The sequence below is a fragment of the Orcinus orca genome, chromosome 7, assembly GCF_937001465.1.
Source record: "Orcinus orca chromosome 7, mOrcOrc1.1, whole genome shotgun sequence".
NCBI lineage: Eukaryota > Metazoa > Chordata > Mammalia > Artiodactyla > Delphinidae > Orcinus > Orcinus orca.
In genome coordinates, this window is record NC_064565.1 from 49,604,304 (window position 1) to 49,624,011 (window position 19,708).

The following is a 19,708-nucleotide window of genomic DNA, read 5'->3' on the forward strand; positions in this document are numbered from 1 at the left end:
TGTTCAGTTTAGCTTTAGTATTTCTCTACTCGTAACTTTTCCAGATCATGCTAAGCATTTTGTGGAGTTTTGGCTTCCAGGCAATAGGGTCTTGCTGGAAAAGAGTGTATAACAGTAGCGTGTCCAGTGTAGAGGTGTGGCAGAGAATTCACCCAGGGAGGCCTCTGGGTCCTCTCTCTCATGTAACTAGGGCAGCTGTGCTTTTTTTAACACACTGATCTGCTGCGAAGACTTCTTTTTGGGGGTAAGGGGGTTGGGGAGGTGAGGAGGAAGAAAGGAAGGGTAAGGTTATAAAACGACTTGTCTACTGTGATTTCTCTCTTGGTTTGAAACAAATGCTGAGATCAGCTTCCTGTTTTATACCTGCAAGAGTCCGGTTTTTTTTTTGTTATAAAACCAAAAGGTTTTTTTCTGTGTCCCTGCTCACCCAAATCATTTTAAAATATGGTAAACAAGACTAATCTGGTAACTGGGTAGACATTTCAGTCTACAATTTGACTCTCTCCAGTTTAATTCACTGAAGATATTAATTGAGTACCACTCTACGTAAAGCATTGCTCTATTCACCGTCCTGAGGCAAAACTGCCTGAATGTGCCATGTTGACTAAACATGGGCTTAGATATTTGCCACAATAGCTCCTTTAAATTCAGGAGCTTTGAAGAAGAGACAGAAATACAATGAATCACTTCAAGTCCAGATTAAAGGAAACGGCTGGCTTCTATGGTGAGGCCCTACCATACCAGAGGCTTCATTTATGTTCTCTGCCTTTTTCAGATTGTGCTAAGCCACAGCCATCACCACTACTTGAAAAACTGGGGTCTAATTAATGAGGAGATTTGCCTTCTCTGCCTATTCCTGTCAACCTTATTTCAATTCACGGGGTCAGTCGTTAGACTCAAAGTCAGCTGACTCCATTCTTCCCCTTTCCTAGAAATCACATGCCTATTGTTAAGATGCTGGATCATTAAAAGTCAGAACCACAGAGCATCAGTGCTGCCTACTCCAGACGCCTCCTCTTCCAGCTCATGGAGCCGCATGAGCTCATCCTAATTACACGGAAAACTGAAGGTCAGTGCATCAAATTAATGCAGCAGCATATTTCAAAGGGGTGTATGACCTCCCCTCCCTATTACAATTCGGTCAGTGAAAATGGTTCTCTCCTCCCCGCTGCCAATATTGTCAACAGGCATTCAGCAGAGAACAATTGGGAGTATTGAAACATGTAATTAAGTACTGCTTAAAACTACTCTAATTAATGGAGCCAATTTGCACAATATGTAATCTTTTCAGTTCTTTAGTGCAGTCCAATGGTCTTCAGTAAGCAGCTCTAATCTCCTCAGGCTCAGCAAAGAAAAGCTATTTTCTAACTCTACTCCCCTTTTAAGAGCAGGGGATAAATGCCAGCCGGTATTTTGCATGTTAACTCTACTGGCATCAAATCTGGGATTCTGGCAAAGGGCTAGCTGCTGTTGGGTTTCCAGCCAAAACTCAACCAGGGACAAACGCAAGCAATATGCTGACATTGTGCAAGACAGAAACTGGGTGACATGTAAGATTTGGATTTTAATAAATGGAGGTAGTTTTGAAACCAAAGATCAAGTTTAAAATTCCATTATTTTTCTAAAGCCCTGATTTAGCAAATCAACAGCCAACGAAACATACCTTTGCATTTGTTCGTTGTCTTATCCAAAATTGCCTTCGTGGAAACAATTTTCCCATATCTAAGAAAAAAAAGGGAAAAAAAGAAGTTATAATTGAGGAACCTTTATTAATGTCTAAGTCCAGAGAACACACACACTTATCAAACAACTGCAAACTTTCAAGTACAAAATGTTCTTTACTAGGGGACGGGAAACGAGAATTCTAAACACAAACTAAACTAAAAAGGGGAAACAGCTAGGCCTCTCATTTGAATCTCTGGATTACAGTTTGATGTTTAGCTTTGAGGAATCAGGTACTTACCTGATGATCTTGGGACCAAAAAAAATGGAATGTGAGCTCTATAAAAATAGTTTCATCTAGTAACACCATGTCTGTGGTCAAATACAAACCCAAAGGCAAGGCTACAGAAGTGTTAATGGAAAGTACTAAGATCAACACAGCCTTTATGAACTAATCACGGTGGGAAAGCTGCCTGGATCTTATCTATTCATTTTGCTTTTGCAGGCAGCTCTGCATGGCTCTAGATCACCGCAGAAAGGTGCGTATGTGTATATATCTTTAACACACTTGATGTGTTATTTAAAACAGGTCTTTTTTACCTAAGATTTTGACAACTGTTTATAAATACCTTTATGAAGACCTCTTTCAATGCTGTAATAATAGTTATACGGTGTACTCACTAATGTGTGTGTGGGCACGTGTGTGCAAGAAACAGTCAATGCAAAAATATAAACCAATGAATCAGGAATTAAGCATTACTTTTATGAGGGTTTGTATGAAAAAATGTGTTCAGATTCCTTAATGTATAACAGAAGTTGGGAGAAGAAGGAAAAAAATTCAGAATATTAAAATTGAGGGCACTGCTATCAGAAACAAAGGGGCAGCAGAGTTTAAATATATGTACTACCTACATCCTTTCACAGTGACCAGACCACAATGCAAAGCACCGCTATGTTTGTCTTCTAAAAACGGAGAAGAAAAACCTTTGAAAAATAACTCTTAAAAATTACTAGGTTTTTGGGGAATGCACATAACATACTTGAGGTATCTGAGACATTTCCCCATTTAGATGTGGCAAATTCCAAAATTTTACTTTCCTATGTATTTACTTTAAAATTTTCACATTTTCTCTAATATTACTTTCTCGTGATTTCTGCTGAGGACTAAAAAGACTCTTGAAAGTTTTAGAAAATGGAAGTATCTGTGCAGCACTTTAAAACATTCTAAATGTTGCAGGTTTCTATTTTATGTATTGAACAAGCTGAAAGATACTTATCTAGAGGAAACAAATGGCTTGGGCCACCTCTCTCCCTCAGTTAATCTTCACTCTGTGTAATCATGTAATCAAATGATTACTAACTGGGCACATGAAAGTAAAGATAATTTAAGGTTCAAATGACAATTACATCCAAGAGGCATAAGGCTACACAAACACCTTCAATTCCCTGTAGAGATTCTGAGTATTTATAACAACCTTAACACAGGTCACTAAGCTTACAAAAAAATTTTTTTTTAACTCTGCAAAACAGAAACAGTAAGTGATTTAAAGACCACCTTATAGCAACCATTTATCTACCTAGGTTACGGACAGCTTGATATGTACCAGCACTCTCTCCTTTGCACAAGTTTTAGCTGAAAACGCTTTTAGACTGCATCCCTATCACAGCCCTTTGCAAAAGTAGAGAAGAAAACTGGTATGACTCCAATGTAGGATAAGGGGATTGGGAGTCATAGAGATTAAGAGACTTTGCTTGCGGTCACAGAGTTCAGGGTCTTTTGTAAACCAAACAGAAGAAAGCAAATTTAGAGAAGGTCAGGGGCTGGCCTTCTACCCTTCTGGTTCTGCTCTCCACATTAATAATGGGGAAGAAGACATGGAGAGAGGAAGATGTGGGAAGCAGGAAAAGTGAAGAGGCTCCTGAGAGCACTAGACTCAATCCATGCCACACTCCACTCTGGTTTGGGTTCTCTTTGATCTTTGCTACATCTGACATTTCTCCTTATTTCCACACCTATGCTTCTAGGACCTTCACTCTCAGGACCTCATCCTACCTTTCTGGGCACTCTTTCAGTGGTTTTTTTTGGCCCATTCAGCTTCCTCCTCTCTCTCCTTAACCAAGTACTTTCATCACATTTGATAATCAGCCCCGTAACCCTTCCTTTTCCTAGGAAATGTATCCAGTGCCACAGATTTAACTTATACATCTTCTTTGATGAAGCCCATTTCTCCTTCCTGTTTTTTTTTTTAATCTAACCAAAGCTTTAGTTTTAGTCTTCTTCTTTTTACTTAACTATCTTAGTATCTTACTAAGATACTTAAATATCTAGTTAGATGTTACCTCATGTCCACTATTTTCTAAATCCCACCCCCAAAGAACCTCAAACGCATTTTCCTTGTCTCCTCTTCATATCTCATTTCATTCAATAGCATCATCACATTCCCAATCTTCCACCAAGCTTGTGGTCCTTGAGACATCTTCAACTCAGCCATTCCTGAATCCAGTCAGTCAATCACTCTTCTGAGTTTTGCTTCTGACATGTGTGTAATATTCACTCCTTCCCTTCACTGTGCCTACACCTATACAAAAGGCATATCATAGTTCTTGCCTCTAGCCTCTGGTCCTTCCAACCCAGTCTGCTGCATTACTTGGAACATGGTTCTCTTATCTCTCCATTGCCCCCTTCTATCCATGCTTGAACTTAAAGAACCTGTTGCAACACTAACTTTTCCACGAAACTCTCCCTAATCGCCTCAACCATTTAGTGGGCGATTTTATAAGAAACCAGAAAGGGAGTAACATTTACTCAGTTCCTAAATTTCTAGGCACTTTGTATGTATGGTCTTATTTAACTTCACACAATCTTATGAGGTAGCTGTTATTATTCCCATTTTTGCTAATGGGAAAACAAAAGCTCATAGAAATTTTGAGACTAAGATCTCGCCTAAAACCTCAAAGCTCAAAAACAGTTAAATTTAAGTGTTCACTGCAATTTATCTATGACATAATTTTGAGAAACAATGTTTCCTTTACATACTCAGAGTATGAAAGGTGAGGAAAAAAGTGGAAGATCTATTAAGGGATTGGAATAGATTTATTTTTCAAACCAAAGCAAGGTTTTTGTTTGTTTTAGACACAAGAAATAAGTATGTGGTTCATGGTTGAAGGAGGGATGCGGGGTGTGTGTAGGAGAAGAAATATGTCTGAAATTTACCGGTTTTACTTTCTATTGTGGTTTTCATCATGATTTGTGGGTTAACACTGAAAGCCCATGACTTCCCAGAAAGTCAAAACAGTTTTCACTCTGTGGTACTACTGCATACTAGCCTCCATGCAATCAGAGGGTCAGTGAGACGCTTCTCTGGAGTTACCCGGCGTGGTGGTGGGGCAGGGTTTTGAAGCCTTTTCCTCTCCTACAATATCTTTTTCTGTGAGCTGTTCACTCAGTTAGCTTCTCAGGGGCTGATGCAGTCACCATGTTGTGGGAATGGAGTACAGAACAAGTTCTTCTGATGACATGAGAAAGGATCTACAATATGGGGACGAGCCGTCTGGCAAACGGCACCTCAAGGAACAGGAAAGGGGGCAGCAGGCTTCAGAGCAATTCCCCTCTGCTAGTCTTATCTGTAGTAAGATTTAATAATGTGAGGCAAGGGATGGGATGGAGGGGGGGGGAGAAGTCATTACAGATGATTAACATTTAGTCTAATTCTATTGTTGATCAGCAGTGCCTGCAAGAGTAACAGATATCTGGATAGAAACTCATAAAGCAACTAGATTTTCACCTCCCCTTGTTCCTATCTGCAACTTAATTTGTAAAAAAAAAAAAAAAAAAAAAAAAAAAAAAAAGTCAAGTAACAGGGACATAGGATTTATTAGGAGAAAACAGGCCTCCTCACTGGCAGGATTCACACTCCAAGGACACCAAGGAGATGCATGCCCAAGAAAGCAAGCTGCAGAATTTAATGGGGAAAACGTGAATATGAAGATTCTGTGGGTTTTACCCAGCTTAAAGTAACAAGGCTCAGACGCACAGTCCTGGCTACCCGGAATATAATATTCTTTGCTGAGAGTAGATTAATCCACTCCAGAGGAAGCTCTGACAGTAAAAGGATAAAGAGTAATTAAGAGACATGACTACAGAATAATGAGAATTTCAAAGGGAGAGGATAACAAGTAAAAATCTCACATTTAAACCTACTGGCTAATAAAACCTTTCCCTTAGAAGCTACCCAAGTTTCTTTTGTTTGTACCACGGCTTTTGTCATTTCTCCCCCATTTCCATTTCTTCTTTCATCTGCTATAGTATAAAATCTAAGCATATTTTAGTTTGCACTTACTAAAATAAAGCTTCATTTTCTCCTCTGCCCCCCACCACTTAGTCCTTCATTAATTCTACCTTTTTGAAAATTTACCATAATTACAAGAGAAATGCGTATTTGTTATTAGAAGACACAGAAAAGCAGACTGAAATATTAGAATCACCTAAAGTCCTGAATACAAAATGTTAAATGGATTGATGCGTATCCTTATAGATTTTTTAAAAAAATTTAAATTTATTTATTTATTTATTTATTTATGGCTGTGTTGGGCCTTCATTTCTGAGTGAGGGCTTTCTCCAGTTGTGGCGAGCGTGGGCCACTCTTCATCGTGGTGCACGGGCCTCTCACTATCACGGCCTCTCTTGTTGCGGAGCACAGGCTCCAGACGCGCAGGCTTAGTAGTTGTGGCTCACGGGCCTAGTTGCTCTGCGGCATGTGGGATCTTTCCAGACCAGGGCTTGAACCCATGTCCCCTGAATTGGCAGGCATATTCTCAACCACTGCGCCACCAGGGAAGCCCATCCTTACAGATTTTGTCCAGTGTGCACGAACAAGTGTCTGCACATGGCACTCAGGCGCGCACACATAGTCTCTTTCTCCTCTCTCTCATCTACTAGGGAACTTGGAGCTTTTGAACATGGCCAGTTACAAGCCAAGGCTCTGGAGAATAGAGTCCATTCCACCCACCACCAACAGATGGCGGTAAGGGTTGACGAGTTATTTTAGTATTGGTCATCCCAGTTGGAAACTCAATTAAGGCACCACAGGGTCACTGGCAAGGTTTATGTTAGTTTATTTTACAAACGTTATTAAACTGAAAAAAGCAATGGGTGTGTGGGAAAAAAAAGAAAGAAAAAGTGTACACCTATAATGTAAACAAAAAACGATGTGAAAAAGGGTGGGATATTGCTCATGCATATAGGATGATTGCTTTTGTTTGCTTTAATAGTTGAACTGCCTTTGAAGGACAAAGAAACTTACCACCGTGAGAGAGGCTGTGCCCGTGCAAATGACAATAATTAGCAAGAAGGAGGGAGAGGGGATTGAAATGAGAAAAAAACCAAACCTCTATGGGCTATCAAATCAGTATCCACAATGGAAAGCCTATGACCTAGTGAGTTAACTCAGGGGAATAACAGAAGTTAACAGATTACATCTATACAGCTTTTATGTTATGTCAGGCACTGTTTTATGTGATTTAGGTCAATTATTTTAATCTTCACAGTGACCTTTTGAGTAGGTGAAGTTTTATTCCCACTTTGCAGTTGTGAAACGAAGGAGCGGAGTGAGTAAGGGACCCACTAAAGGTTACACAGCAGCAAAGAAGGGAGACAGAAGTTTGCTTGGCCAATCACGCTGACAAGTGTGGAAACTTTGGTCGCCAACCACAGACTGTTCCAGAGGTTCAAAGCTGCTCCCACTGTGAATCTGCACAGTTCCAAACAAGTGGCATGAGGATGAGGGCAGACCCTGGAACTGCTAAAGCTTCTAACACAGATGCTGACAACATTCAGAAAGTTGTTCCCTGACTTCCTGGGTAGACAACATTGTTCTATTTGGAATAAGAGGCCCAAGAGAACAAATGTATCAGTGAAGAGGAGGTATGGCTGGCTTTAAAGCTTAGAAGGAGTAATGCAGGGATCTATTTGGTGGGAATGGATTTGGGAACTAGGAGCCCTTTGTTATTGTGGACTTGTGGGGGGGAAAAGGGAAAATAATTCACAGACATACACCCACACCCGGATGATACTGTACATGCATTTTCTAACTTGATTTTTTTTGCTACTTTATCTTTCCAGTGGCCTCCCAGGAAAAGGGGATTTCCTACAATTTGCTTTAGGTCTTCTAACAGTGGTTGAATAGGGGAAGGAAAAGAAAGTATAAATTACATTCATTTTGCTAATAGAAAAGTTTGCTGCACAATGAGGCCTGAAAGAGCTCTCTAGTTCTGCTTTCTAGCAGAAGGAGTCATTTACCCATGTTATCCTGAATCCTCAGTACCTTGAATAATTCAGCTCATTCTATTTTCTTTATCTACTTGGTACAGGAAGTGGTAAGCATTTGAGGATGAGGTATATGTATGTGAAATTTTAAAATTAGGCAATCAATATCAGACAGATTTTCTAAGACTTAACCTCTTTGGCCTTGAAGAGTTTCACTGTTTCTATAAGACTTCTAAGATGTATAAAAATTAAAGGTACAGAAAGATATTCCATTTTGAATTCCAGTCATTTTGGCTTAACTTTTTTTTTTTTACATCTTTATTGGAGTATAATTGCTTTACAATGGTGTGTTACTTTCTGCTTTATAACAAAGTGAATCAGTTATACATATACATATGTTCCCATACATCTTCCCTCTTGCGTCTCCCTCCCTCCCACCCTCCCTATCCCACCCCTCTAGGTGGTCACAAAGCACCGAGCTGATCTCCCTGTGCTATGCGGCTGCTTCCCACTAGCTATCTACCTTACGTTTGTTAGTGTGTATATGTCCATGCCTCTCTCTCGCTTTGTCACAGCTTACCCTTCCCCCTCCCCATATCCTCAAGTCCGTTCTCTAGTAGGTCTGTGTCTTTATTCCTGTCTTACCCCTAGGTTCTTCATGACATTTTTTTCCTTAAATTCCATATATATGTGTTAGCATACGGTATTTGTCCTAACATTCGTTAACTGCCCCTTCCACTTGTGCGGTACAGCTGGATGTGTTTTGTGCATACAGGGTTCCTGGTATATGGAACAGAACAGGAAGCTGCACCTGATGCAGCTGGAATGGAAGTCAGGGTTGGAAGAAGGAAAATGCTTGGCAGGAAAAGCTGCTACAGCCCTGAAGGTCAAAACCCAACCTGGTGCTGAAGGTGAATGGAATGCAGGAAAGACAAGTACAGTCAAGAAGGAGGCCAGACCAAGAAATCAAATCTAGCCTCACATATTTACAGCACGTCTCCAGCATGCCCTTCACCATCCAAGGCCTATGAAAAGTATGTAAGATGCCGTTCCTGCCACTGAGGGGGATAATTGTGAGGGGGGGGGAACGTAAGAAATTTTGAATATTAAAAAATAATTAAGAATATTGAGATCCTGTATGATGAATGGTAAATAAAAGGAGCATAAACGTAGGATGAAGGTCAAGTTCAGCAAGAAAGACTTTGGGGAAAACAGAAATTGAGGTAGGCCACGGAAGACAATAAACAGAAGAATGTGTCTAATGTGAGCTGTGTGGGGAAGATCGGAAATCAAGTCTGAAAAGGTCCTAGAGGGCCTCGGGTTCTAGGAAAAGGAGTCAGGGAACAGAACGTGGCTGGAGGTTTCGCAACTGCGGAATGATATGATGAAAGCAGGATTTTAGTAAGATTAATGAAAATCTTGTGGCTAGAATTAGCAAAGAGAGATGTCACATTTTTGGTTTATTATTACTATTTAATTTTTTTGGCTCTCCGTACTCAAGCAGTAACACTCAAGTTCAAGAAGTTACCATGGAGGGCTGAGGAGAGCTAGGAGAAGAATGGAAAGGTTCTAAAAGATAGGAAAGTTTTTAAGACAGAGGACTTCTTCTAACTAGCCTCAAATGCTCTGAGTTAACACCTGAGAAAAATAACCTATGTTATTTGTATCTGTGTTATATAGAAAGCTAGTGGCTTGCCTCTGTGAAGGCAGAGGAGATGGAGAAAAGGAATCACCATGGTTCACTTTTCTGAACTACCCTGGAAAGGACAGTGAATTTCAGCCCCAGTCCCAGAGCCTGCAGATTAATTTAGCAGAAGTGCACACCATCCTCAGGTGGTCCAGCCCTCGGCCAGACGGGCTGCTTTACGACATGGGAGCTGCTGGAGAATAAATGACAGAAGCTTTGGGACAAAGTATCATGTTTTTCAAGAGAAAACATATACATCTACGTATCTAGTTTTTCAAAACACTGAAATTTTAAGATAAACACATTCTTTCAGAACACAAATAAAGTTGGTAATTTACACCCAGATTTGGGGATGCATATAACCTCTTCTGACTAAATGCAGAACCACTCCTGCTACCCTGTCTTTCAACATTCCTGCTGGCACAGCTAATCTATTATAAATGCTATACAAAAGTAACAATTGATGCTGTGTACTGCATGTATGGCTTGAACTAAATAATTCATATAGAATGAATATTAAAACTACCTCATTAGAAATGGCTAAGATGCACTTTTTGCCATATTCTATGAAAAACTTATACCTCTCTTCTAAACGAAAAGGACACTATAAAGCACTTGATTTATTATACAGATCTGCTATTATAGCTTAGTATCCAGTCTATTATGGTCTGCAATCAAGGTAAAGTAGCTTCACAGTATTTTCTGGTTTTTAAAGAGCACACAGCACACAAAGGGTCACTGACACTATCTTCTGACAGTATTTTTGCCACAAGTCACTGTACTGCAGCACTTACAGATGCAGTCACAGATGGTCAGGACCAAATTAGTGCTCCCAAGTACTAATATGTCAGAGGAAAATAATACTTGCTGAAAATGGAACCCAGAATTTTGCAAGTAAAACGTAGATTATCTAACATAAAAATGAGTCCTGAAAAGTCTCGAAACACTGATAAATGTCTAACTTTTAAAACAAAAGCAATTTAACTATATAAAGTGGTCTTTTCTTTCTGAGTTGAATTTATGAACTGACAATGATAGAGCATTTAAAAAATTTTCTTCCTCTCCCAACAAAACCTGTAATGTATTTTCTTTGCTTTAACAATCTCACCTTCAGGATGATCTAGTACTTTACGAGAAGGAAGACAATATTATATTGGGAAGCAGATGGAGTTATTGAGACAGAGAGAGAGAGAGAGAGAGAGAGAGAGAGAGAGAGAGCGCTCTTTTCAAGTGCTCATTCGGCCAATAACCAGCTCTGTGCTTCTGGTGTGGGTGTCTGGCCTCAGCATCCCCATCTGTACCATACCTATCACCTAGGGCTGATAACATCTAACTCACGGCACCGTTATTAGGGGGCCAGCACAGTGCTGGCACATAACAGATGTCTGGTAACAAATAAATGTTAACCTTTTCTCCCCATGCCCCCCCATCCCGGCCCCAGAATTCTTTGGAATAACAGCACTTCCAATTCTAACCACTGGAGAGCACTAGACTACTCTCCTCACCTTCATAATGACGTGGTCCTAAGCCACAAAATGTTGAGAAACTGTAGCCCTACCTTTTTTTTTTTTTTTTTCGGTACGCAGGCCTCTCATTGCTGTGGCCTCTCCCGTTGCGGAGCACAGGCTCCGGACGCACAGGCTCAGCGGCCATGGCTCACGGGCCCAGCCACTCCGCGGCATGTGGGATCTTCCCGGACCAGGGCACGAACCCGTGTTCCCTGCGTCAGCAGGCGGACTCTCAACCACTGCGCCACCAGGGAAGCCCAGGCCTACCATTTTTATGATTACTTTTCAGTACAGATCTTTGCATAACGAAACCCCTCAATATATATTGGTTCAGTGAATGAAACATAAACATGGAGTACACATTTTTTCCCCTTAAAGTGTTTGGTGTGGGGAATTCAGGGAGGTTGGCAGTTGCAGGGAGCAGGGAAATACTACATTTTGCCTTGGAAAATGAACATGGCGCCTTGTATTTTATCCCAATTTAGCTTATAAAAACTAAAAATGAGGGAAGCAAGGTAATTTAGGTGTTTAACATGGAATTAAAAATTGCTACCAAAAAGGAAACTGTAAAAGGTTGCTGGGGGGAAAAAAACCAAAACACCGAGAAGAGTTTTGGTTCCCAGACCTGTTGCAACTATCTCTAAATTTCTGCTCTTTTTAAAAGAAATCAAAACTAGAAAGCTTTTACACACACACACACACACACACACACACAGTACCAGAGAACTGTTTCAGATTCTGTAGAAACTGAATGCACTAAACTTCAACACCGAAAACCATAAATGATTGCTTCATTCAAAACAAGAACAGCATGACAGAGAGTAAAAGTAAACATGCTCTCTGAAGCAAAACAGAGTTATCTGAAACTATTAAAACAGAGTGTGCAAATTACCTAGAACTTTCTCTTGATTCTGACACAAGCTAAAAAAGGACAGTGTCAAATTGGACATTTCCTAGACTGAACACTAATGTTGGCTTTGATCCAGAACACGGCACCAGCATATCAATTTCCAAATGCTGTCAGGCCATCCTTTTTTTAAGTAACAAATCCTGACTGCCCCATGACCTTGAAAAGCCCGCCTGAAGAACAGAATGAAAAGGAAAATGATATCTATTTTACTCACTTCAGCTCTTAAGAGATCTGGGGATATAATATAAATGTATCGTTAGTAAAAAAAATACACTTGAGCTGATAGGCAAGGGAATGTTAATGTAGCCTGCCAGCACAGTTGATGTTTCTAAACTTAGATATTTCGTTCAAGGGTCACTTGTGACAGTGGTCACGTCTCTGAAGAGCGGATCTGATGGAAAAGGATAAACAGGGCTCCCACACTGGCTTCCTACTGGTTTGCTTCTGAATAAGACTGTCCTTAGACACTGCAGATAACCAATCATTCCAAAGACAGAGTAGTATGGCTCTAAAAATTTACAATCTTAAAATTTAAGAGAATCAGAGAGGAATTATCTTTATGAGAAAGAAGGGAACCAAAGAGAGTCATGTGCTGTAAGTTACTTTAGCATCAGTTTTACAATATTACCGTATTTCAAATGAAGGTAATATGCCTCACTCTCAAGATAGCTTGAATTTACTGCATTTTCCAGAAGATGCAAGTAAGGGGGCTGTGAATGAAGACTGGGGCTAAAAGTGCTTCTTATTTACATGACCTAATCAGTAAGGATTTTCCAATCTTGGTTGTTTTGAGAAAACCTGCATAATAAGAGAGGTGCTAATGGAAAGGAAAAATACCATTCTGATTCTTTAAAAGAACAGAAAACTAGATTCTAGAAATGAAAGGCAGTAAGGCTAATGCTGATCTGAAGTGAAAGTTCCAGAATGGATTGGTGAAATAGAAGGTTAGCAAGACTGGTGAAAAGAACAGGCACCCGTGAAGTCCTTCAGGGCAAGTCACGCACATTAACGTTTGCCCTTTTTCCTTTGGGGGTTGGTGAGGAAGTCAGGTTGCTCGGAAATGCTACGTAGTATATTTTGATTTGAGCTAAATAAAAATCATTATTTGCTCATGGATTAGACGAGGATATCTGGGAAGAGGAAATGTGGTTTGGATGAGTGGGTAACTAGCTAAACAAGTGACTGAGTTAGTCAGATGGTCAGGGTCACAGTCAGCACAAAGGAAGCATCTAGGGATGTGCCGCAAGGCCCTGTTCTCGGCCAGCACTTTTTCAACACTTAAAAATGCCATAAATCAGGTCACTGATAGCTCACTTATTAAATACATAAATGTCCCAAAGCTAGGGGGGATGGTGAATGTAAGATTCAGAATTAATACTTGAAACTATTTCAATAGGCCAGCATGAATTCTTGGCCAAAGCCAACACTATAATATTTAATAGGGAAAAGTCTTACATGTAAGTTACAAGGGCGGAAAAATCGACTGTATAAATTTAGGGAAAGCCTTGGTTTATTCTCATGAAAATACCTGGATTTTTTGATTAGGAACAAATTCAAGCTCTCTGAATGATTTAGGTTTGTACTGAGGAAACTATAGGATCCTGACTATAGAAAGAAATTATGCTTTGGGGCCCCCTGGCTCACCATTCCCTGATACCCAGTGCTATGGCTTGAACTGTGCTCCCCTGCCGCAGCAAAGACATGTCCAAGTCCTAAGCTCCAGTACCCGTGCATGTGATCTGATTTGGAAATAGGGTCTTTGCAGATATAATCAAATTAAGATAAGGTCATTAGGGTAGGCCTACATCCAATGTGACAGTTGTCCTTATAAGAGGAAAATCTGGACACAGAGATACAGGGCAAACGCCATGTGAACACGGAGACAGAGTCCGGGGAGGGGTGGGGGAGAGAGATGCAGCTGTAAGTCAGAACACTCAGAACTGCTGGCAAACCACCACAAGCTGGAAGAGGTTGGGAAGGATCTTCCCTACAACTTTCACAGGGAACATGGCTGTGTTGACACCTTCATTTGGATTTCTAGCCCTGAGAACTGTGAAATTTTGTCATCTTAAGCTACCCAGTTTGTGGTACTCTGTAACAGCAGCCCTAGGCAACTCATAGGGCTCCAGCTTGCCTGTAGATCCTATATAAGTCCCTGCATCTGCCCTGATCCATCTTTATTTTCTGACCTGTAAGATGTTACTTCACCTGGGGAACTCAGTGTCATTCTGCAAGCCTCAGTTTAATGCTCCTCTCCAGCAGGAGCAAGGCTTCTCTGACCTTCCCTGACCAAGCTAAGGGCTCCCTCTGCACTTGCCCATGGCGGTGTGTCAACACCGCCTCTCTGTGCAGCCCTCAGCACGCTGCTGCATCACCTCCATGTCTGCGGCCCCATTAGATATGCGTCCTTGGACTGCTTCCTCTTTGTCAGGCCCCAGCATAGCGCCTGACAAATGATGAACAGTCAAAATTCAGGAGAAAGGAGGGGAGGAATAGATGAATAACAACAGCCTGCTTTCATTGAGTGCTTTCTACATTAAACGCATTTGTTCTAAACATCTCCTTTTACCTAGTCTGAGCTCTTCTGAAGAAGAGTGAGAATGGTAGACAAAGGTCTAGAAATCATACCCTCCAAGGAAGGAATGGCTGACAGCCTTGCAGATGCTCATCTGGAAAAGAAAAAACTATAAAGAAATCCTGTCTAAGAACTATCGTAGAGAGCTTGCCACCACGAGCAGTGTTCAAGCAGGGCTGGGAGGCGACCTGGGTCAGGGATACGGCTGCATAGGAGGTGTTCACAAAAACCAACTCAGGAAGAGATCATCGCCAGGCGGTAAACAGAAAAACAAGTGCAGTGAATTTTTCAAAGAGTTAACTTTAATCTAAAATTATGTACTTCTCACACTTTTGGTATTATATAAGTAGTGGTATTAGATAAATACTGGTATTAAAATAAATAAATAAAACACTTTGGGTATTTAAAAAAATTAATTAACTAATTTTTGGCTGTGTTGGGTCTTCGTTGCTGCGCACGGGCTTCCTCTAGTTGTGGCGAGCGGGGGCTACCCTTTGTTAAGGTGCGCAGGCTTCTCATTGTGGTGGCTTCTCTTGTTATGGAGCATGGGCTCTAGGCGTGCGGGCTTCAGTAGTTGTGGCACGCGGGCTCAGTAGTTGTGGCTCACAGGCTCTAGAGAGCAGGCTCAGTAGTTGTGGCACACAGGCTTAGTTGCTCTGCGGCATGTGGGATCTTCCCGGACCTGGGCTCCAACCCATGTCCCCCTGCACTGGCAGGTGGATTCCTAACCACTGATCCACCAAGGAAGCCCCTGGGTATTTTTATGAAATAGTGATGAAAGGTGGTCGTTGTTTTAGTTTGTGTCCTTTCTGACAAAATAAAAATTTAAGAAGATACTAGATGCCTAACCCTAATTACTTTTGTTTAGTGTATTGGTCCTTAAAATCCAAAAATCTGGGGAACCACTAAAATACAGGGAGTTGGTGAGTGGGAGGTTGGTACCCCTGCTTTGAAAAGAAGACTGGCCTGGGTGATCAGTTAGATTAATGTCAATAAGGATAATGGTTACATGCACAGAATCATTAGCAAAAAGAATAAAGGCAAAAACATCTTTCAAAAAACTGGGCTTCCCTGGTGGCGCAGTGGTTGAGAGTCCGCCTGCCGATGCAGGGGACACGGGTTTGTGCCCCGGTCTGGGAAGATCCCACGTGCCGCGGAGCGGCTGGGCCCGTGAGCCATGGCCGCTGAGCCTGCGCGTCCGGAGCCTGTGCTCCGCAACGGGAGAGGCCCCAACAGTGAGAGGCCCGCGTACCGCAAAATAAATAACTAAATCGCGGTACTAGCTGAGATCCTAGTGATATTAGAGAATCACTGAAGACATGGTGTTAAAGAAAGTAACCAGAAAGTTTATCACATAACACAGTTTTATATATATAAACACATACATTATGTGTGCACGTGCGCACGCACCCCCCCCCCCCCACAGTCCCACACACACAGAGTTCTTTCTAGGTAAGTGTAAAGCTCTTTATATTTTAAAGTGCAACATCTCTGGCATTAACATGAGATGCAAATAAAAGGCAACCAGATGGGGATGAAATCCCTCTTCCCAGACCCCATCCCAGGCACCACTGGGTGTGGGTGGGATGGGAAGGACAGGTGGGCTTTTTCTGAGCTGAGAGTGAAAATAGGGAATACGAGAGAATACGGGAGAGGTGAGGGATATGACATGATTATCTCTCCTGAGCTTATTTGCCAAATACATATTACATATAATCTATATTATGATCCTAATAATCTACACTCCCACTCCCTTGTAAGGAACATGGTATCTGTTTTAGCACATAGGTAAAATAAAGACAAAGTCCTAAGTAAATATTAAGTACCCTTTCCCACTACTTAACTGTTCAAAGCTCAGCTTGTCAAAATATTTGTTTTTCTTTTACCTGGGTGGCCCCCACCAGGCCAGAGCCAGTTCCAAACTGTATCCAGAGGAAGGTGATAATTGCCCCCTTGACACCCGGGCCTACACTGGGCTCACTAATTGCTCCAAGCCCCTGCTTGTTTCCTCTTACAAACAGCCGAAATCAGAAAGAAGCAGGGAATGGCTTGAAGCTGCAGCTCACTTTCTAGAACTGACTCCAGGCCCTTCCCAAACCATGCACCTCATTTACAAAGGCAATGGGGACGGAAGGCAGGGCAAGTGAAACAAGGGATGACTGGTGGACAGGAATAAGCACTTTTAGGTCCAGTAAATGAAAAATGAAATTTCCTTCTAGTGCCTGGACGTGAAACACAAGAAATAATCAGAAGAATTAGAAGCTGCAATGGAAATTCAGGAGACAGTAACAAACCAGTATTTTTAAAACCGACAACAAAACCATGCAACTCGAGCATGAACCCTGAATGGTGAACCTTAAAGAAAACAGAGATAGAAAGTACATTCATTTAAACAGATGAAAACTTGAGGGGTAAAGCACCTATTCCAGTACCACGTGTAATGAGATGCCCACATTTGTAAATCCATGTTGGCAATGATGATTACTGTGTGGGCTCACTTCTAAAAATATTTTCATCCTGTTCAATGAGGAATCCTCCATTACTACTCACAGAGGACTTATCTACAGTACCTAAAGATTTCCATTTCTCTGACACAACATTACGCAGGGAGATTTTGTAGAAAAGGAGAAGATGTAGTAATGTACTTCAGGTCCGCAACAAAATATTTCTGAGTAAATAATGAGCTAATGAATGGAGAATTTGTATTTCTAACAGGTGTACAATGAACATGTAGACAGTTAAGATAAGAACCAGGAGAGAAGCTATGACAAGTGCTTGATTTCCAGGATAAACATTTAAAGAATTGTCACATTTGACATTTTCTAAGGGCTTTCACACATATATCTCATCCAAGCCTCATGACAACCCGGCAAAGGAGACCAGTCTTGTACTACAGAGGTAGGAAACTGAGACTGACGGGGAAAGCGACTCATCTTTCCAGGACAAGCCAATACAAAGGAATCAGAAAAGGAAACCAGGCTCTTTGGTAGATGCTTAGTTAAAATGAATCTGAGTCAGGCTCCTCCTGCAGCTAAACAGCCACTTCAGTGAAAATGTGTATTAAGGAAATTTGTTGGCTAAAGCAGGAAGAGATCATTACTAAAGAAAGCCAAGATTGGACCTGAGCCAGGAAGAGTGTGTTGGGCCAAGGAAATAATGCAGCACAATCTTCTTTTAGGGAAATGAAACACAAACATTTAAATCCAAAATTCATCTTTTTAGTCACCCTTTCAGGCTAAGTTTAAATCCAAAATTCATCTTTTTAGTCACCCTTCCAGGCTAAGTTTAAAGCACAAATTGAAAATTTATACTAATAAAAGTAGAGATTTGAGACGATTGGGGGTGTGTGTGTGGTGGGAAACAACCCCAAATTATAGTCTTTCAGCCAAATGAAAAAGCTATAATGTATATTGAAGACTTTATCCTGAAATGGGGAAAACAAAAAGATATTTATCTCAGAAAGAAAGGGCCAGATCCCTTCAGCTAATCAGATAACAAAAAGCAAAGTAATGAGGACTAAATTCTATCCCAATCCCCTGCGCAGAAGAAAGAGGAAGAAATGTCTAGAATGTAAAGCATATGATTTACACACATAAGCTCAGCAAATGGCATGTGACCTATCATCACCTGCAAAGGGGATAAGAGAATGTGTGGAACGTTAAAAAATATTTTTTAATGTAGGTATTTTATTATCCAACTAATCAACCAAGTGAAAAAAACCGAGGCATATAAGGATTTGCAGTACTGTCAAGCTTTTCTCAGAATATAAAGTAGCAGGGAGAGAGAAAGCAGCACAGATGTCTAGGAGCATCCATTCATCAAGTGGCTGAGCCTCTCTTATTGTTACAACCACGTAGCAAACCTGAGACATGACAATTACAGGACAGCAGCCTCCTAGGGAACTATTCCACTTGTGTGTGAAAAATGGTCATGTGCCAGAGACAACAGTGACGATCAATTTCTTGACACAAACCAGTTCTACACTTAGCAAATGAAAAGAAGGAAAGCAAAAGAGTGTGTGTGTTCAGGGCTCTTTTTCATTTGTTCTCCTCAAGTGCAGAAGCCACAGGATGGATTTTTGTAAACTCTTGGCTAATTGGACTTGCGGTCCTGATGTAACTGTATCCCAGGTAGCCAGGCCAATTAAAAACTTCCCAGTCAAGAAGGATGCTTTCCCCCAGGATCTTCATTATGTACTCGGACAGCTATGTGTGATGTTAACTGCTCTTGGTGTTCTTTCATTTCGAGGGCACATGTATGGGCTGACTCATCCTGCCAGGTACTCCATGCCAGGTTAAATGATTTATTTCTTAAGGTCTTCATGCTGGCAAAGAGGACCGGAGAGTCATGCAAAATATAATTTGGAATGGTCACCCAGTCTCATACACTTCTGCAGAGACTACAAATTAACTCAAACCTCTATCTAAAGCAGGTAAGGATACACTGTCCTTTCTCATACTCTCCTGTTACTTTACACTGAGCAGCTCATGTCAGAGTGTGAAATTTAGTTGTTTTTCCTTTTCTAATAGAGATAACACACACTCTCTGTCACACTGGCAAAGATAACAACAACAAAAAAGAAAATCCCCAGGTTGGAGAGAAAAATGGCAAAAGAGGCATGTACCTCTGCTAAGAGCAAACTGGTCATATCGGGTTGGCCAGAAGTTCGTTCGGGTTTTCCTGTAGGATGTTACGGAAAAACCAAATGAACCTTTTGGCCAAACCCAATACTTGGAGGGTAATGTGGAGCAAAAGCTGAAACCCATTTCTCCTAAGGAAACTACTAAGATTGTGCACAAAGATTCTGCGGCAGAGATTACACAGAATGATTGTAAGTAATCTACATACTAAGTAAACTGCGGAACAGCCATGGGATGAAAAAGACATGTAACCAATGATACTGTATGTCCTTGTTACAGAGACAGCCCATGCCTGTGGGACAGAGCGAACAAGAGATCCAGTATTTTGTGAGATACAGACTATGAAGAAATCATAGACACATCCCCCCATCTTTTCTCTTGAAATACCTAGACCAGCACTGTCCAATAGAAATACGTGGAATGCAAACCACAAATGTGACCCATCTACGTAACCCTAAATT

The 19,708-nt window shown here is 41.1% G+C and overlaps 1 protein-coding gene across 14 annotated transcripts in view; it reads right to left on the reverse strand.

Moving 5' to 3' along the window:
• Positions 1-19,708, reverse strand: part of RBMS1 (RNA binding motif single stranded interacting protein 1) — a 212,577-nt gene that overhangs the window by 41,838 nt on the left and 151,031 nt on the right. For all 14 annotated transcript variants that reach the window (XM_049712070.1, XM_049712083.1, XM_049712072.1 and 11 more), the window contains exon 3: positions 1,664-1,722. In XM_049712070.1, the coding sequence (XP_049568027.1) occupies positions 1,664-1,722 (59 nt within the window). The remainder of the gene's footprint in view (positions 1-1,663; positions 1,723-19,708) is intronic.